Source organism: Eurytemora carolleeae, unplaced genomic scaffold (assembly GCF_000591075.1).
Source record: "Eurytemora carolleeae unplaced genomic scaffold, Eaff_2.0 scaffold141, whole genome shotgun sequence".
Taxonomy (NCBI): domain Eukaryota; kingdom Metazoa; phylum Arthropoda; class Copepoda; order Calanoida; family Temoridae; genus Eurytemora; species Eurytemora carolleeae.
The window spans coordinates 259,871-279,801 of NW_019396386.1; the positions used below are offsets into that span (position 1 = coordinate 259,871).

At 30.6% G+C, this 19,931-nt stretch overlaps 1 protein-coding gene across 1 annotated transcript; it reads right to left on the bottom strand.

Annotated features, from left to right (window-relative positions):
* Positions 1-555: 555 nt before the first annotated feature.
* LOC111702222 (uncharacterized) lies at positions 556-19,865 on the bottom strand. Its single transcript, XM_023473837.1, has 17 exons — positions 19,601-19,865; positions 19,078-19,183; positions 18,503-18,556; positions 16,962-17,063; positions 14,397-14,467; positions 13,095-13,219; positions 12,036-12,082; positions 11,766-11,812; positions 10,003-10,111; positions 5,381-5,436; positions 4,962-5,014; positions 4,375-4,447; positions 3,165-3,255; positions 2,305-2,365; positions 2,039-2,127; positions 1,728-1,822; positions 556-661 (listed from the first exon to the last, which is right to left on the bottom strand). Exons 1-17 carry the CDS (start codon positions 19,663-19,665, stop codon positions 562-564), a joined length of 1,344 nt encoding a protein of 447 aa, XP_023329605.1. The 5' UTR covers positions 19,666-19,865; the 3' UTR covers positions 556-561.
* Positions 19,866-19,931: the final 66 nt, after the last annotated feature.

A 19,931-nucleotide genomic window follows, 5' to 3' on the forward strand; every position in this document is an offset into this window, starting at 1 on the left:
ATATCTTCTTCATTATTGATCAGATTAAGGTTTCAAAGATACAGAATTGTGAATCTGGTATGTCCGTATTAAAATTAAAGGTCGATTTAAAGAACAGTCCCTTTCTTGTGTTTATTTGGACTCCCTGCAGCCTAATATTTGGACTCCCTGCAGCCTAATATTTGGACTCCCTGCAGCCTAATATTTTGACTCCCTGCAGCCTAATGTTTTGACTCCCTTCAGCCTAATATTTTGACTCCCTTCAGCCTAATATTTTGACTCCCTGCAGCCTAATATTTTGAATCCCTGCAGCCTAATATTTGGACTCCCTGCAGCCTAATATCCCTGCAGTCTAATATTTGGACTCCCTGCAGCCTAATATTTGGACTCTCTGCAGCCTAATATTTGGACTCCCTGCAGCCTAATATTTGAAGTCAAGGAGCTATATAGAACTGGTCGGAGAGAGGGAAGAGGATTTGTTTACATTTTAATGTCATTAGTAGCTCAGAACTGGTTTTATTGTAAACAAACAATATTTAGAAAACAGAAATTGCACTTCAGGTCCGGTCATTCTCCTAGTGTTTACGTAATGCTTGAACTGATAGAGGTGATGCTCATATCGAATGATCTATTCCTATCCAGCCGACGACCTCTCTTCTCTTCGTCGCAGTTCGTCGATTCACTAAAATACAGTGGTAGGCGATTATACCAATACAATGAAGACAAAAAAATTGGTTTAGATTGTGAACAAGCTTTTTTCGCATTTCAAGTAATCCAAAAAGAAGCTTTTTTAAAACACAACTTCTCTTGACTTCTATGTTTATGTGTATCCATGCTGTATAGCAGCTTGATAAAAATCTAAATTAAAATCGAAAGTCGTCTTGATTGTATTGATGTAATCGCCTACCACTGTTTAACAAATAAGTAAAAAGACTGATACTAAAAAAATTAGAAACCAGAGAACCAGAAAACTCTGGATTATGAAAGTTGAAATTTGGACTCAAGTTTTGGCTTAAAATAGTCTAAAGAACAATGAACATGAGGTACACAATAGCATGTTGGGGATGCGGAGTTACTCACAAAGAATAATACTTTAAGAGGGTATAGGCTAATAATTAATTGAATTCGATAATGATCGCTACAAATTTTACTTCTATCTGTTGCGTCTGTAATGATAAAATGGTTAAAAACGTCGTATATTCCTCAGAGCATAGCATCTACACAAATTTACAGAGTTGCATTATTCCACTCAGATCGTAAATAATTCAATTTAATTAAATTAATCCATTTACGATCTTAGGTAAAACACTTTTAAATCATTTTCTCCTTATAGACGTTACAAATAAAAATACAATTAGTAATGATCAATATAGAATTCAACCCAACATAAATTTCGCGAACACTCATTTTAATGACGACCTTGTTTGCATATTGCGGTTTAATGGTTGATTTTTTTTTTAAATTTAAACAAAGTCTTTTTGTAGTAAATTAAAAAAAAATTATTTGATAGAGAAAGAAATAATTTCCAAGCTGTAGAGAACAGTATAAGAAGGCAGTGTGAAAACATATGTATTCTACAGTCGTATATGAACTCTCATATTTTGAAGGTGACACTATATCAAAAAAAAATTTATGGACAAAATATGAAAATTCAGATGTTCTGAAATCTATTTTTGAGTGTTTTCTCTAGAATTTTTCTATTTTGTTAGACTTTTGTCTAAAAGTCGTCTTTTCTATTCCACAAATACCTTATATCATCATTTAGCTCGATACTAGTGATGGTTTCACTAGACTGATGAGAGAATATAGAGAAAAACGATCCACCCTCCTCCAATGAATTCCACTGAATAAAAAACATCATTTTTAACGGATTAAGCCGCTTAGAAAACTGACTTTTATAATGAAATATATTTTATAATATTCATATAATCATTTTTAATGGTAACATTTGAATTCTTTCTTCTTGAAAAAATTAAATCCAGAGCAATTTTGAATTGAAAGGCATTTTTGTTTTTCAAAGTTGATAAGGGGTCAAAACTTTTTATTGTGCTAAAAATACCTTTCTACTCTTTTTTCTTTTCTCCAGCTCAGTTTTAGTAATCAGCTGATGAACCGGTTTTACGGTCAGATCCTCCATCTCGGCTGATTCTAAAAATAAAGTCGCCATTTTGGAAATATGGTGCTTTTAATTTTTTTATTTAAATTGATTTTTCTTTTGTTTTCACTGAACTGAACTGAACATATTTTACACAAACTTTTAGATTTAGGGAAAGTTAAGATAAAAAATAAAGGTAAATACATTTTTTAATAAGTTCAAATTTTAACCTATGGCCTGTTCTAACTTATGCGCTCGTACGCACATCCCTTCATACGTCTTACTCCATTCCTGCAACAAAACATAATTTAAAGGGAGTGTTCGCGAAAAATGAAAGGGGTATAGGCTTAATGCGATAAAAAAGCGCTTTTGATCGCTACTAAACTTACTTTTATCTGTTGCGTCTATAAGGAGAAAATTGTTAAAAACGACTAATACCGCTGAACGTTGTGTCCATACAAATTCAAAAAGATGCAACATTCAACTCGGATCGTAAACAAATCAATTTAATTCCAAACAAATCATTCAGATATTATATTATTAGTCATCGATTATTTTTCGACGCATTCGTAAATAGTTAATATTTCATAATATTTTTGATTTAGTTTTTTTTAAATAATTTTCGCTGGCACTGGATTTTCGAACATTCCTGGAAAATATGAAAATGTCGTCTTCATTATTAAAATCCTCGAAACAGGAATTAATATTTTCAAAAGTAACTCTCAGATCATGAAAATACAAAATATTATGAAATATCAACTATTTACGAATGCGTCGAAAATAATCGATGACTATTGTTTGTAATGTCTGAATGATTTGTTTGAATTAAATTGATTTGTTTACGATCCGAGTTGAATTTTGCATCTTTCCAAATTTGTATGGACACTACGTTCTTCTGTATTAGTCGTTTTTAACAATTTTCTCCTTATAGAACCAACAGATAGAAGTAAGTTTAGTAGCGATCAAAAGCGCTTTTTTATCGCATTAAGCCTATACCCCCTTCATTTTTCGCGAACACTCCCTTTAAAAAAGATTTATTTTTTAATTTTTACTTTCGTCCGGTCTGTTTTTAATTCGAATCAATACATACCTTCATCATTTTCTTCTTTTTCGGATCTTTTTCAGAACTTTTGCGCATTTTCTTTGCAGCTTTTTGAACTGATGCTATATCAGACAAAGACCTGCTGACAAAAACATATCAAGATTTACCTCTAGCGCCTTAAATGCGGAAAACCCTAAATATATTGCATTTTTCCTGACGTAGATTGCATAATTTTTAATATATTCGACATGGATGTTTTAACATTTGTTTTAATGTTTTTGTTTAAACGAATGGATGCATTTATTACGTTGGACATGATACTGAAAAAAATGAGCTTTCTAAGTTCATCTGTAAACCGGATATTTGAATATATCCAATGACAAATCACTTGAGCTCAATCGTTGAATGACCATTGACCATTTACAGGGTTATCGGCTAGTGTTTAGTCATACCAGCCTGTCTAGTGTACAAAGTAGGCAGGCTGATTAATATGAAATTATCCTTTTTCCGTACTGTGCAGTGTGCTTAGAGCTGGGCGCGTTCGGATTTTTTCATTTAGTTCGTTAATCGTTCGTAAACGACCTGTTTCGTTAGTTTTTTTCAAAAGTAAATGAAATTGATTTATTTCGTTTTTAAAATTATCGAAAAATTTCAATCTACTTCGTTCGTTTTCTCAGTGAACAATTGTTCAGTAAAATCGTTATTTCAGTTATATTGTTTGTTAAATAAATCGTTTGTTAAGTAAACAACGATAGTTTTCTCAAAAGTTTTTTGGAAAAAATCGTTAATACAGTAAAAAATTATCGTTTAAAAAAAATTGTTCCAGAAAATAGTTCGTTTTGAAAGAAAATGATCATTTTGGTAAATTTGTTCGTTAAGTAAAAAAACTCAAGTCTTTTCAAATTCGTTCGAACAATCTTAAATTGTTTTTTTTTGGATTTTTTTTCGTTCAAAAAAAAAATATTTTTTCGTTTCTCTCATTGATCCAAGTCGTTTGTCCATCGTTCGTTGTTTTACATGGATTTTACATAATGTATTACCCACTAAGGATGAGACTTTAATGAGGACCAAAAATTTATGAAATAACACAATTCCCTCCAAGATTGGTTAAGCATTGGTTTCAGTTTGAGTAATATATCACTAAGAAACATTACAAATGTATGTTTGTCTTGAAACGAATGTTGAGTATGTCGTCTTATTCTAACCAAACATTTGAAATGCGCATAGTGTTTATTGATATGGTGATAATATATTTTTCCTGATAAGTTTCCGGTCTGCAGGAACTGGTTTAACCAGTATAACAGGGTGTGTTTTAGCTCCAGCCCCGGCACCTGCAAATTTAGAAATTAAGTATGTGCCACAATCTTATTTGTGCAACCTGATGGTATAAACCTTTGATATTTCAAACTATTTGATTTAACATAATTTATAATGAAATATCTAAGGTCTACGACTTTGGGTTGCAAAGATATAGGGATTAGAAAATAGAGTTTGTGACAATGTCTTAATTCCTTTCAGCCAATTTTTGAAATGAAAATATAGTTTATCTTTTTTTGTGTCTTTCAAAAAAAAAAAAAAGGTTTAATAAAGGTTTATTTCTAATATAGTAAAAAAGCTTAAATCTACCGCAATAAAACCCCCTGTGAAGGTCAAATATAAATCATAAAAGAAATTTCCTTGAAGATTTTAATTTGTACTTGTTAAAACTATAAAAATGTGAGATTTTCAGTAAATAGAATTTAAAAATTATAAATAATCAACAAAAGTAAAAAGACAAAAACTATTCCGATGTTTTGTGATGACCACTGTATACTTTATTTGGAATTAGTGTTGTTTTATATTTGCCTGGGAATGGTTTTAAACTTGCAGCACATTTATCCCAATCCTCTTCTTGAAAACTAAACCAAACAAAACTTAATCAACTTTTATTTTATAGTTGTGCTTTACCCAAAATACATTTTCATGTTAAAGGACTGTTCATGTACATTTTGATTTTTATTTAAAAAGTTCGATTAAGAAATCAGGACGAGGTGCCGTTTATACTTATATAGACAAATGAAGTTATTACAAAATATGATGAAAAAAAGTTTTAACTTGTTTTGTAAATTAGAGTTCTTATTTAATCTCCGTAAAGGGTGCCGCAATTAAGTGGATTTTATCAGTTTTTAAAAATGTGCTTTATCTTTTTTGTCATTTTCACTTAACTTATAACTCTTTTAATTTACAAACAATATGTTTAAAAGAAAAAAATTTCAAGTTTATTCCTGACTCTTCTTTGGAGAACTGCAACCTTTTTTTCTATCTGTTTAGTGTGCTCATCCTGTAATCAAAATCAACATTATTCTATCTGTTCAGTGTGCTCATCCTGTAATCAAAATCAACATTTTTCTATTTGTTCAGTGTGCTCATCCTGTAATCAAAATCAACATTTTTCTATCTGTTTATTGTATTATTTTGCATATTTGTTCTTTAATGTCTTGTAAATTTTACACCGATTTTTGATAATGAAAACGACATTTTCATATTTTCCAGGCATCTTTGAAAATTTAGCTCTAGCAGTGAAAACAAGTTGTAAGCTTAACATTATCTTTAAAAAAAAAATTAAAAAATAATATGAAATATCAGCTATTTACGAACGCGTCGAAAAATTATCAATGATTATTGGTTGTGATATTTCGATCATTTGTTTGGAATTGAATTGCTTTTTTAAGATCCAAGTCGTAAGTTGCAACTTTCTGAATTTGTATGGACGCTACGTTTATCACCATGAGTCGTTTTTAACATTTTTCTCCTTATAGATGCAACAGAAGTAAGATTAGTAGCAACCACTATAGATAATTTTTCGACAAAAGCCAATACCCCCTTTCATTTTTCGCCAAGCCAATACCCCCTTTCATTTTTCGCGAAAATTTCCTTAAAGGACTGCTTTTAATTACACAATTCAATATAATCATGAAGGAATTGAATTTTAAGTCAAGTAATAAAAAGAAATTTTATATGATGTGATATTTTATCTTAATAAATTTTCTTACAGATTTTTTAAATTATCTCGTAACATTTACAAGACGTAATTCATCATTGATCAATAATGAAACCAGCCTATTTCATAATTTGGTTTTCTTTTAATATTAATCTTAGATTTTATATAAAATGATATTCCAGGGCCCAAAAGGTTCTATAGCACAAATATTTGAAGTACACCTGCAGTATGGAAACAGTACAACAAAATGGACGTTTTACACTTTTTTCTAGTAAATTCCACTCTAATATATAATCTATTCTCTTTGCTTAAACAACGCCTGTTTATATTTACAAAACTGTACTATCCAATATGCAAATGAAAGTAATGAATTTTTAATAAAGTAATTTGATTTTTTTTCTTCAGAACGGTGCAGTGTGATATTTTATTTAAGACCATATTGTAATATATTCTTGTATATATCTCGTATATATATATATATGGATTTTGTTAATGAATAATGAATAATATTTACGAGAAACTCGGATTTCATTAAGGTTGATAGTTTTCTTGTAAAATAAATCATGATTAGAATATTAATGTCTTTACCACAGACTCTGATTTTCTGATTCCTATATCTTTGTAACCCAATGTCGTAGCCCTTAGATACTTTATACTATGAATTCTGTTGAATTAATCAATCTAATTTTCAAATATCGAAGTTGTGCCATCAAATTGCAAAGATATAGGGATTAGAAAATTTAAGTTTGTGCAAAAATAATTTTGAGTCTTTATAGATGGAGGATTAAAAATGTCTAGTTAATAACTTCTTTCAAATGTTGACTTCAATATTATTCCAGAATTTTGTTGTTAATGTAAAAGTATGAAAATATATTTTGAGAGATTTCTTTTATCCTGATTAATTTACAAAAACAAAGAAGATGAAGTTTCATATAACAAGAAAATATCTCTCATTTTCAAAATAAAAAACCTAAATATATGAAATATTTTCCAAAATTTTAAAGTTTTCTGTTTTCGTATTAAAATTCAAATGGTTTTACCAAAATGTGATGATTAAGCCGAAATATATCGATCTAATGTTATTTTTCTTTTTAAATTTTTTTTTTGAGTTTTATTATTTTTATTTAAATATCGTTTTAATCATACTGATATATTAAAACAAAATATCAGTTAATCATTGAACTATAATTAGAAAATAGTAAAAGGTTACTAGACTAGACGGGTAACTAGATACATAATTCTTCTTTTCAAATTTGTATTTGAATTTCTAAAAAAAGAAACTGAGACAGTTGGAGTTTTTAATAGAAACAAACTCTACTAATGCTTAAATTTTATTAAAAAATAATACCTGCTACTGCTTTGAAAAAAAAACTGATTATATCCTTAAAACTAATTACTTAGACTTTTAGGGTGTTTTATGTTCATTTCTACTTCAATTGTGAACATGTTCTCTTTGTGTACATTGTAACAAAAAAGCTTCGCGGATTTCGTAAAACTTTTTGTGGATTTTTAAAATTTTAATCATTTCCCTTGGGCTGCCCGGCCACGTGAGGTGCCGTTCCACGCAAAATTTGGACCTGTTCGGTTTTGTCGTTTTGACGTTTATTGGATACAAAGGGACAGAAGCTCACTAATTATTTCTAGCGCTTCATTGCTAATTGAGGAGCGCGCTTGTGCAATGGTTCAACATCATGATTTTATTTCTAGCGCTTCGTGTGGCATATTTATAGATTTATTTTCGAAACAGAGGAGCAATAAAGAAAGCTTTAACATTATTGTACACCATAGGGCCATTACCAGAGGTCAATATGGTTTTATTTTTAAGAAATAAACGATTTAACTTTACACCTTTTTGTCTGATTACCAATTGAGGTAGTGGAGATTACCAATTGATCGAGGAACGCGCATACCGCAAAATACGTTTGGGTGGCAGTGATTAACCTTTGAAGACATCCGGACCCCCCCCCCCCCCAAGGAGTGAGGATGCTGGCTCTAGAAGCAAAGAAAAATCCCGTTTTGAAAAACCGCTTGAGATTAACTCATCAGTTGCCAAGATAAAAAGATGAAAAAGGTGTAAATAAGTTTTAGCTTTTATATATTTGTAATTGTCTGTTGAGAGGGCGAGGGGAGGGGGTTTAACTAGGATAACTTCATTCTGAAAAGTATAAGAAAAGTATAGAATTTGTAAAGAAAGGTTTAGCAAAGCTTTCATATTAGTCCTAAAATAGAGTAAAAGCTCTTATTTGTGTTTTTTTTATTATTTATTTTTCTTTTTTATTTAGCTCTGAAATATAGAGACAATGTCCTCAGTTTTCTTCTTCATACAGAGCTATACACTGCACATAAAGCCTTAATTCAATAACAGAGTAACAATTAAAAATTAAAATATTAGTCATTATCAAATAAAATGCTCGGCCCTTGTACCCTCCTATCAATTTACGTCAAATATAACACATTGACATAGTTTGGTATCTTGAAAATTTATTGGCGGGGGGTCATTCTTTAGGACAGACCCATGCAATGCTCTAAATAGTAACAAGTTTAATGTTTAATGCATTTTTTACCTTAAAATAAAACAAAAAAATTAGAAATCAATGTTTTCCAGAGAACAAAACCTTATAAAAAATTGAGACTTTACCTAAACCTTTAAGCTCATATTTGTTTGCAACCTGATTTTGGTAAACCTTTGATATTTTAATCTTAGTTTATTTAGTCAGATTTCATAGCTTGGAATTTCTAAGATCTACAAAAAAAGGATGCAAAGATATAAGGATTAAAAATTCGGAGTTTGCGGGCTATGGCAAAGACTCATACCTTAGTGAAAATTTTATATCATTTACTTGATTAAGTTTATTTTTCTATGTTTGGAATAGAGAAATTAGTATGCATAGTATAGAAAACTATATGTTGGATAGAGTAGAGACAGAATTGAGTAGAGCGGAATAAATAGATTCAAGTAAAACAAAAATATATACAGAATAGAGATAGCAAATTGCCAAATAGCAAAAACCGGATGAGTAGAGGAGATGTAGTGATGAGTAGAGGAGATGTAGTGATGAGTAGAGCAGATGTAGTGATGAGTAGAGCAGATGTAGTGATGAGTAGAGGAGATGTAGTGATGAGTAGAGGAGATGTAGTGATGAGTAGAGGAGATGTAGTGATGAGTAGAGGAGATGTAGTGATGATGAGTAGAGGAGATGTAGTGATGAGTAGAGGAGATGTAGTGATGAGTAGAGGAGATGTAGTGATGAGTAGAGGAGATGTAGTGATGAGTAGAGGAGAATATATGAACGGAGAAGAAACATATATGCAAAGTAAACAATTTTATGCAGTGTAGGGATAGAATTATGAAAAGCATTGGAGAGAAGATTTAGGATGGAGAATAAGTAGTCTACAGTAGTGCAGACTGCAGAGTATATGCACGCGTATAAAGAATGAACGGAGCGTAGATCTGAGTAGATGAAACATTACAGGGAGTGTTCGCAAAAAATGAAAGGGGGTATAGGCCCCTTTCATTTTTCGCGAACACTCCCTTTAAACATATTTTTGTAGAGTAGAACATACGTTATTCTTAGTATAGAGTCCATCCTTGTAAAATATACTTTACGGAGTGTAAAGATACCTTTATCTTTAAAAGAGCCGGCTACTGGAAATCAAATGCTATGCAAATTAGAGCGGGTTCTCTTTGTAATCGTCCTCGGAGGTGTCAGGGTTATGCTGCGTAGAATTTTTTTACAGTGCAGATAGACAGACAAATAGACAAGCAAAATATATATATATATAAAAGATGTGATGTAGTTTTGTTCTACTCGGCCGGAATAAAAAGATAGCAAGAAAAAGATTACAGCTGCAGATTTGGTCCCAAGTCACGTTGTAGAACTAACCTCCCCTGCAATAATGAATTACCTTGGTCTGTTTCATTTCCTCCGCCTGAGTTGGGGCGCTTGGCACCTTCGGGGCTTCAACTATATCTTGCTTCAGGGTCTGAAGAGATTTCTGAAGCTGTTTTATCACCCTACATTAAGAATTATCTATTAATCGTGTTAAGCTAAATTGCGTGGCAAATTAAACTCTTCTATGATTTCAATCATAACTTATTTCATTAAATCTTGAAGAATCAAAATGTTTTGAATTTATAATTTGTAACGAGATAAATTAGCTTTCTCAGACTTGTGCGTTCAATCAAAGCTATATGAGCTAAAAGGTCACAAAGTTGTACCAGTGTTGTTTCTAAGTTTGATCTTTTCCATCCGTCTTGTTTCATACTGCTAAAGTGATATATATTAACACTAGGCTTTTAGGGCGCTTCGCGCCCATCTTCTATTTAAATTGTGAACGTGTTCTTTTTGTTTACATTTTAAAACAAAAAATTTTTGCGGATTTAAAAAAAAAATTCGCGGATTTTCAAGAATTTAAATTTTTTTACAACATTTAAAACCTTTAAAACACATTTTTTAAAATTTTCATCATTCATAAACCTTTCCTGTAGTCACGTGATGTCCCACAAAAAACTTGGGCCCGATCGGTTCTGCCGTTTTGACGTTTATTGGATACAAACAAACAGACACACAAACAGACAGACAAGCCAAATTTATATATAGATTGCATTGTCAGAGAAAAAAATCTTTAAAATTTGGCACAGTGTGGTCCACTGCATTAAACATTATCTTACATACAGTGGTCCACAGTGGTCCACTGCAGTATACATTATCTTACCATACAGTGGTCCACAGTGGTCCACTGCAGTATACATTATCTAACCATACAGTGGTCCACTGCAGTATGCATTATCTTACCATACAGTGGTCCACAGTGGTCCACTGCAGTATGCATTATCTTACCATACAGTGGTCCACAGTGGTACACAGCAGTATGCATTATCTTACCATACAGTGGTCCACAGTGGTCCACTGCAGTATGCAGTGATGAGAAATTTTACAATTACTTCTTTAAAAACAAAAGTTATAAAAGCACTTCATTGTTCCAAAATGTTCTTAAAGTATTTATGAGTTAGTGAAGTCAAATCAAAGGCCAGGGAAATACAACACTTTAAAAACGACCCAGTATTGAAAATTTCTGCAAGGTTTTATAGCATTTTAGATGTATATGACGTCATAGAACCATGACCAAAAAACAGTGTTATTTATTGTTAGGACAAAATATCTTTCTTTATTGTAGTCGTTTACCATTCATTGTGGAGCCTGGAGGGAATACATTCATTAATTAGAAAATCATAAGATTACGTCATCACACAATTAATAGAATTTTTGTTTTTTTGGTGTAATAAAAACAATATACTCTACAATATACTATACTATACAAGATACTCTAACCTTTTCTTTATCGAATATACTCTACAATATACTATATACTATACTATATACTATATACTATATACTATATTCTATACAATATACTCTAACCTTTTCTTTATCGAATATACTCTACAATATACTATATACTATACTATATACTATATACTATATACTATACAATATACTCTAACCTTTTCATTATACAATATACAATATACAATATACTATATACTATACTATATACTATATACTATATACTATACAATATACTCTAACCTTTTCATTATACAATATACAATATACAATATACAATATACAATATACTCTAACCTTTTCTTTACAATATACTCTAACCTTTTCTTTATCGAATTTCGAGGACCAAATGCTCCTTTTGACTCAGCCTATTCAAAAATAATTTAAATAAAAAGTTCATAAGAAGATTAGTGTTAGAAATCGTTTCCAAATTTGTTTCATGAATTTTACATCTTTTTAGATATTCTATTCAAATATCAAGAAAGGTTTTCCTTAAAAAGAAGATTTTCAGAAAAATATCATTTTTTATAAAAGATCAAAAAAACATAAAATAAATCGTTTGTTTTAAAAAAAAGTTTTTTATTTTATTTCCTGTTCAATAATCGTCTCTTTTCCTGGTTGTGTTGGTATTAACGATCCTAGAAATATTAATAATTAAAAATATAATTATAATTATTATTATTAAATATTAAATACTAATAATTAAAAATATAATTTTAATTATTATTATTAAAACTTGGAAGTTGATCCAAACTGCGCAAAAGAATTCCTGCAAACTCTAGCAAATTTGGATGCAATTGTGGGATCATCTTTTTAATTTTGAAAGTGTTTAACGCTGATAATTTTCATATTTTTTTCTGCAGTAGAAGTGCGCACTTCAACATTATAGAAAAACAACAATTGAAACTATAAACTAATATGTACATGATCAGACAAAACTTTAAAGGGTGCCATTGTGAATCTGCTACATCCACCTTTGCATGGAGGTCACTTCTAATTTCGCTTACTGTCCTTTTTAAGGGACCGTTCACTTGTTTGGGAAATTTCAGGGTAAACTAAACAGCCTATTCGCGCTTTATTGGTTTTCAAAGACAACTGTGGCCGGAAAAAAACCGATTTTTTGTTCAGAATTCGAGCGCAAAAGTATGGTGGTACCGAAAATGTTCATAACTAGGTTAAAAAGTTAAGTAGATTTGGAAAACTATAGTTTCCATGCAAAGCATGGTTGTATAAAATAAAATTAATCTTTGATTTATCAGTTTTCCTATAATCTTCTCTAGATCGATAAACCTATAAAACATACACAGATTTAAACATTTTTTAACAAAAATAACATCCCAGGATTAATTTACAGTTCTCTTGCTGGCTTATAGTTTAAATATGGGGGTGGAATAGATGCAGTTTCGTAGATGTTTTTGTTTTAAGCTTTGCACAGTGCAGCTAGTATATAACTGTACAGGGTATTTATATACGTGCACAGTCTATAGTTTATCCGTATACCTGTACCTGTACCTGTACCTGTAACTGTACCTGTACCTGTACCTGTACCTGTACCTGTACCTGTACCTGTACCTGTACCTGTACCTGTACCTGTACCTGTACCTGTACCTGTACCTGTACCTGTACCTGTACCTTTACCTGTACCTGTACCTGTACATTGTATCGGAGAGGGGAATGTAGAGCTTCTATGAATATTATTACTACGAGCTCCGCTAGAATACCAGGATGGAAACTTCAAGGGTTCATCTTCATCTTCATTAGACTTCGCCTTTCTTCTGGTAAAATCAGATCATTATGAACTCAGATTACACAGATTACACAGATAACACAGATTATACAGATTACACAGATTAAACTTGTTACACAGATTACACATATTACACAGTTTACACAGTTTACACAGATTAAGCTTGTTACACAGATTACACAGATTACACAGATTACACAGATTATACAAATTACACAGATTAAACCTGTTACACAGATTACACATATTACACAGAATACATAGATTACACAGATTACACAGATTACACAGATTACACAGTTTACAGAAGTATCAGGTGTATTAGGAAAGATTGTATCTTGTTTGTATTTGTAGGTACTAGAGAAATTGATGATAATATTTATGGTATTTTCATTATTGTATGTTTAGTATTCAAAAACCTTTCGGGCTACACAATATTTATGAAACAAATACAGGGTTATCCACAAAAGGATGAGACTTCAGAGACAATTGTACGAAATTTCTTTAGTCCGTTTTCGAATCCCAGATACATGAATACATAGACCGTCAAAAGTTTTTTGATAATTCTAAAGAAACTTCTTTTATTTTTAATTCAAGGTAAATTAATAGCCCTGAAATATGAATGCAATTGATATATAAACATTAAACTCATTTTTTCGCGGCATTTGATCTTAAATCTGTAATACGACATTATAAAAACTCTTGCTATGTATTCATATATCTGGGATTCACTGTAGTAAACCATCAAAATACTTATTTAAACTAAATTCGAGCTTTAAAACGTCATATTTTTAGAGTTTTGGGTCTTATATCTTTAGTCTTATATTTACTGTAAATTTATGGTAGAAAAAGGATTCAGAAAAGAAAAAGCAAGTTTACATTTCTGGGAACAACGAAAGGATGTATATAATTAATTGGAGAGAAAACATTCTTTAGAGTTGTCTATTGTAACCCTGTACACACCTTGCTTGCATTACAATGTCAACTGACAACTAAAAACACTTTTTATTTTACTCCAACAATTCTTTAAATTTAATTTTCGGAAAATTTTGATAGAAATAAACTTCTCAATTTTTTTATTGAAAAAAAAACACGTTGAGACCAGAACATTGTGGCTTAAAGAAATTACAAAAAAGGATAAAATTTAATGGAGCTTTATAAAACAGGAACAACATCAAAATTGAGCTGATAGCTGTAGAAGTGACCTGAAAAGCCTCTGTAGGTATGGTTGGACGGGGTTTGGTTTGGATTTAGTGCTCTCATGCCGCAATTCATTCTGAATAAATATTTCGTAAATTATTTTAGTTTTATAGAAATGAAACCTTTGTATGAAAATTAATAAAACTGATTAAATTAACATAAATTAAAAGCTAAAACTATGCAAGTCTTCTAGACATGAACTTAGCATTAGATATTTCTCATTGATCTGCAGAACCTTTAACAGGGAAACATTAGTATATTTTTATAAAATGTAAAAATTGTGGTTTGTTTATCAAATAATATTTTGGAAAACTTCGTGTGCAAAAATATTTTTTTTGTCGAACATTGTTTCAACTTCCAAACATTGTTTCAACTTCCAAACATTGTTTCAACTTTCCAAACATTGTTTCAACTTCCAAACATTGTTTCAACTTCCAAAACCGGAGAGTTTTCTGTTCTAATTTAATAATTACCAACAAACTTGATTTTCATCCAATAAGTGATCACAAGTTAAAGAATATCAGTCAAAATATTTTTTTCTGCTTTGCTTTATTTTATGCAAAAATGGCTGATCTATCCAAGAAACTTTTATTATTTAATTTTAAGTCCAATTGTATAAGAAAAAAACTTTCATTTGTTGAAAATAAAAATTTATTTTCAGATTAAAGGATTTTATGTTAATTATAAAATTGATAATCACTAAAGTATGTCCAATACCAGGGAAACTCATGAAACTCTGGATCAGGAAGACGACATTTTATCAATCTTGTTTGTATTTGATGTTGCTTTAAAACAAATATAACTAGTATCTTACAAATCAACTTATTAAGTAAAAAAATAAGTCTCTGTACCAGTGTACAGTGTACATTGCACACATGCAGTGGGCCATTGCCTGGCTATTTGGGAAGTTTCCCAAATACCCATAATTTGGGCAATTCCCCAAATAATCAGTCATTATATTCAGTCATTTGAAAATTTCCAAAATCTTAAAATATACCACACTCAAATTTCTAGAGAAATTTGGGAAATCTGGGGAATTTCCCAAATGCCTGAGAATCTGATAAATTCCCCATAATACCTGAGAATCTGGGAAATTTCCCAAATTTCCTAACGAATCTGAGGGTAGTTTATCTTTCAATTATAGGAAATATCTCAAATGCCTAGGTATTTGGTAAGTTTCCAATCTACTCAGACAATTGTGAAACTTCCAAAATCTTAAAAATATACCATCCTCAAATTACTAAAAGAATTTTGAAAACTTAAGAGAGTTCCCCAAATTTCCCAAATATCTGGGAATCTGGTGATTTTCCCAAATGCCTGGGAATCTGGGAAATTCGTCAAATTTCTATTTTCTTCAAAGGCATAATTGCTGTCGGTTCATGACCATTTAAAATCTTGAGTCCTATTCCACCGTTCATGGCCGACCTGTATTTACAAATAATGTCAACTTGGTAAAGACACAAATTGACTTCATTTACGTAATTACATATCCACTTAAAGACTATTTACAATCCTAACAGATGAAAAGAATAAAAGGATAGAGAGTGTAAAGTCTAATAATAGTATAAAGAACTTAATTAAAAGAGGAAAGAGAAAAATAAATAACGACTGAGATACTTCTATCTGTCTCTTTATTTACCTGTCATATACAGTTAAACCCTAAATGAGCCATACATCGAAACTAATTATCAAATGTCGCCTTGACAAATTTTCAATGGGTTTAATACTATTTTACGTAAATCTCAGTATTTGCGATGAATATGCGGGAACAGTTTTAAAGGGCTCCATATAATCATTTAATTAAAAACTAAATATCTGCAACATTCCATTATCAGAAAGTGAAGAATACGACATTATATGAATTCTTTCGATGTATGGCTTATTTAGGGTTTAACTGTACTTCTATCTGTCACTTTATTTACGTATGTTATATTTCTATCTGTCTCTTTATTTACCTCTGATATACTTCTATCTGTCTCTTTAATTACCTCTGATGTACTTCTTTCTGTCACTTTATTTACGAATGTTATACTTCTATCTGTCTCTTGTTGACCTCTGATGTATTTTAATCTTTGTGAAGAAACAATATGAAGAACTGACGCGGGTCAACCCAGACCGAAATATATTTTCAATAAATGTGGAACTAACATCTACTTTTTTACTCTACAGAGGTTTGGTCCATCACCATCACTGAATTTTAAATCTCTCTGATGTACTTCTATCTGTTTCTTTATTTACCTCTGATATACTTCTATCTGTCTCTTTTATTACTTCTGATGTACTTCTATCTGTCTCTTTTATTACCTCTGATGTACTTCTATCTGTCTCTTTTATTTACCTCTGATGTACTTCTATCATGTCATTTATTTACCTCTGTTATACTTCTATCTGTCTCTTTAATTACCTCTGATGTACTTCTATCTGTCTCTTTATCTACCTCTGATGTACTTCTATCATGTATCTTTATTTACCTCTGATATACTTCTATCTGTCTCTTTAATTACCTCTGATCTACTTCTATATGTCTCTTTAATTATCTCTTATGTAATTCAATCTGTTTCTTTATTTACCTCTGATATACTTCTATCTGTCTCCGGCTCTGCTAGACGCGGAGTATCTGAGAAATTCAGATCAGAAATCTGTTCTTGGACCACACTAATTACTCCACCACCCTGACCATGGACCCGTAATAATGTGGGTGGGGCCGGGAGTGCGGGCTTATATATTTTTTTTTAATTACTTGTAGATTTATGCATCAGAGACGTAAAGTATTTTGTGATCAAAGCAATTAGTACTTTCCAGATAGAAAACCGGCTATATATATATATATAAGGTCTTTTGCTAAATCAATATGTGTTTATATAAGTTAAATGAATGCATTCCTGAAAATGTTTTGATTATTTAAGTGCTGACTAATTATCTACTTGTAAATGCACAATGAATGTATATTTAGTTGAGATTTCAATATGTTTGCTTCAACAAATTCCGATCAGAACAGAACCATCTTATTTGTATTTTATGTTTGAAAATAAATACTATAACTATATTTCTTATTATTGCTCAGATTTAAAAGGTGTTGTAGTAAATCTGACATGCATCGAATTGAGGTCACTTAAAAACCTTATTTTAAAATGGATGAAGATACAGTTGCAAACCTCAATATATTTGTTTACATTGTAAACAACCTCATCACACTTTTCCCATTAAAAATAAAACAAGATTTCCTCAAAATTGAGCAAGAATTCCTAAAAAAAAACTAGTTTTCCTCAAAATAAAACTAAAGTGTTCCTCTAATCTAACAAAGATTTCCTCCATATAAAACAAGATTTCATCCAAATGAAATAAAAATTCCACAAAATAAATCAATGTTTCTCCCAAATAAAACAAGAATTTCTCAAAATAAAACAAGAATATTCCAAAATAAAACAATAATTTCTAAAAAAAAAGATTTCCTACAAATAAAACAAAAACTCTTCCAAATAAAACAAGATTTCCTCCAAATAAAACAAGAACTTCTTTCAAATAAGACAAGAATTCCTCAAAATTAAACAAGATTTCTTCCAAAATAAACAAGATTTCCTCCAAATAAAACAAAATTTACTCAAAATAAACAAGATTTCTCCCAAATAAAACAAGATTTCTTCCAAATAAAACCAGATTTTCTTCAAATAAAACAAGATTCCTTCCAAGTAAAACAAGATTTCCTTCCAATAAAACAAGATTTCCTGAAAATTAAACAAGATTTCTTCCAAATAAAACAAAAATTCTACCAAATAAAACAAGATTTCCTGAAAATTAAACAAGATTTCTTCCAAATAAAACAAAAATTCTACCAAATAAAACAAGATTTCTTCCAAATAAAACAAAAATTCTACCAAATAAAACAAGATTTCTTCCAAATAAAACAAAAATTCTACCAAATAAAACAAGATTTTCTCAAAATTAAACAAGATTTCGTCCAAATAAAACAAAAATTCTACCAAATAAAACAAGATTTTCTCAAAATAAAACAAGATTTCGTCCAAATAAAACTAGTTTTTTCTCCAAATAAAACAAGTTTTTTTTCAAAACTACTAAAAAAGATATTTTCTATGTACGGGTCGTCCTAAACCTCTTCAGTTTCGTCATCTATATAAGGAATCTCTCCAGTGGGAGTCCCCGCCACCTACACAAACAGACATAGATACAAAGACGATTTTTAAATTTAATTATTATTATTATCATTATTATTATTATTTAATTTTAGAGTCACATTTTCGGTTATAATTGAATCGTATTTTGTACTCTAGAATGTACTGCGTTTTACCTCATGGGAAATAAATGTTGTTAACATTTGACTGTAATTATGACAATACGCATTCTAGTATTGTATACAATAATAAGTCAATATGGCTGGAGTACCGGGCCTGAACAAGTCTTTACTAAAGTTTAACTTCGGAAATGGAGACATCGAAAGAATTTATAAATTTTCGTCTTGATAAACGTTTCAATGAGTTTTATACCAGGATAAATAAATAGCCATGAAATATTCGGAAACAGTTTTAAAGAGCTTCATATAATTGTTTTATTAAAAACTTAATATCGGCAGTATTCCATTATAAGAAGAAGATTTAGACAACCACATTTTATAAATGCTTTTCATGGCTCCAAAGTTCTGGAATAGTTTTCTACCAAAAGCAGTCCGACCTTTATTACTTCTTTCTTGATCTCACTCAGCCATTTCTCCGCGGTTTCACTTTTTTCGTCCGGCATTACAGCGTGTGCAAGGTCTTGTTTACAGCTCCGTTGGAACCTATATACAATGCAGTACGTAAAGAAAAGTGAATAATGTCGGATACAGTACTGTACAAAACAGTAACTAATACTTATCGCAGGTACAATTGTGCAAAGTTTGGTAATTACATGTACAATCACATTTCAAAACGTATAATCTGTAGATTTAAAAAAAATGTTATTTCTCCTTTTGTTTTTATAATATTTATAGTATTTATTGATGGATACTTCTAGATTAAGGACATCTCGAATTCAAATTTAACGCCCGTCAAAAGTTGTCTAGCTAAGTTTTGCACCAGTTTCAGAGTACCATGAAACAAATTTGTGAAACATTAAAACTTCTATTGATTTCTTAAACACTCTTTTTGATAAAAAAAAACTCTTTGGAAAAAACGTTTTAGTAATCCCCCCACCCCGGCCCCGCCCCGATGTTTACCTGTTCCAAGATCTACGGAACGACTGCGTTAAATAAGTTCTTGTGAGTGTGTGGTCTCCATCCATAGTTCTCTATCTCCTCTCAAACCGATATAGAGCACGTGGGTGTACACTGTACACAGTTAATACGGCAGCCATCTTGCGTGATTTCTTGATCCTCTACGGAGGTATTTAATAGGATTATTACATGCATAAATGCAGATTTCAGTTTTAGAAAACTTTGATTTAAATATTGTCCTTACATCTGAAATTAAAAGTTAAAAGAAATGAAGATTATAAGATAATTATGTTTTTTGAAAGTTTATAGGATTAATGGATCTCTTATTTTCCCG

Coding starts and splice junctions, on each gene's coding strand:
- LOC111702222 (XM_023473837.1), bottom strand. CDS start 19,665: ATGGATGGAGACCACACACTCACAAGAACTTATTTAACGCAGTCGTTC. Junction 14,468..16,961: donor CAGATAGAAGTATATCAGAG/GTAAATAAAGAA, acceptor ATATTTATTCAG/AATGAATTGCGGCATGAGAG. Junction 11,813..12,035: donor AAGAGACGATTATTGAACAG/GAAATAAAATAA, acceptor ATTTTTGAATAG/GCTGAGTCAAAAGGAGCATT.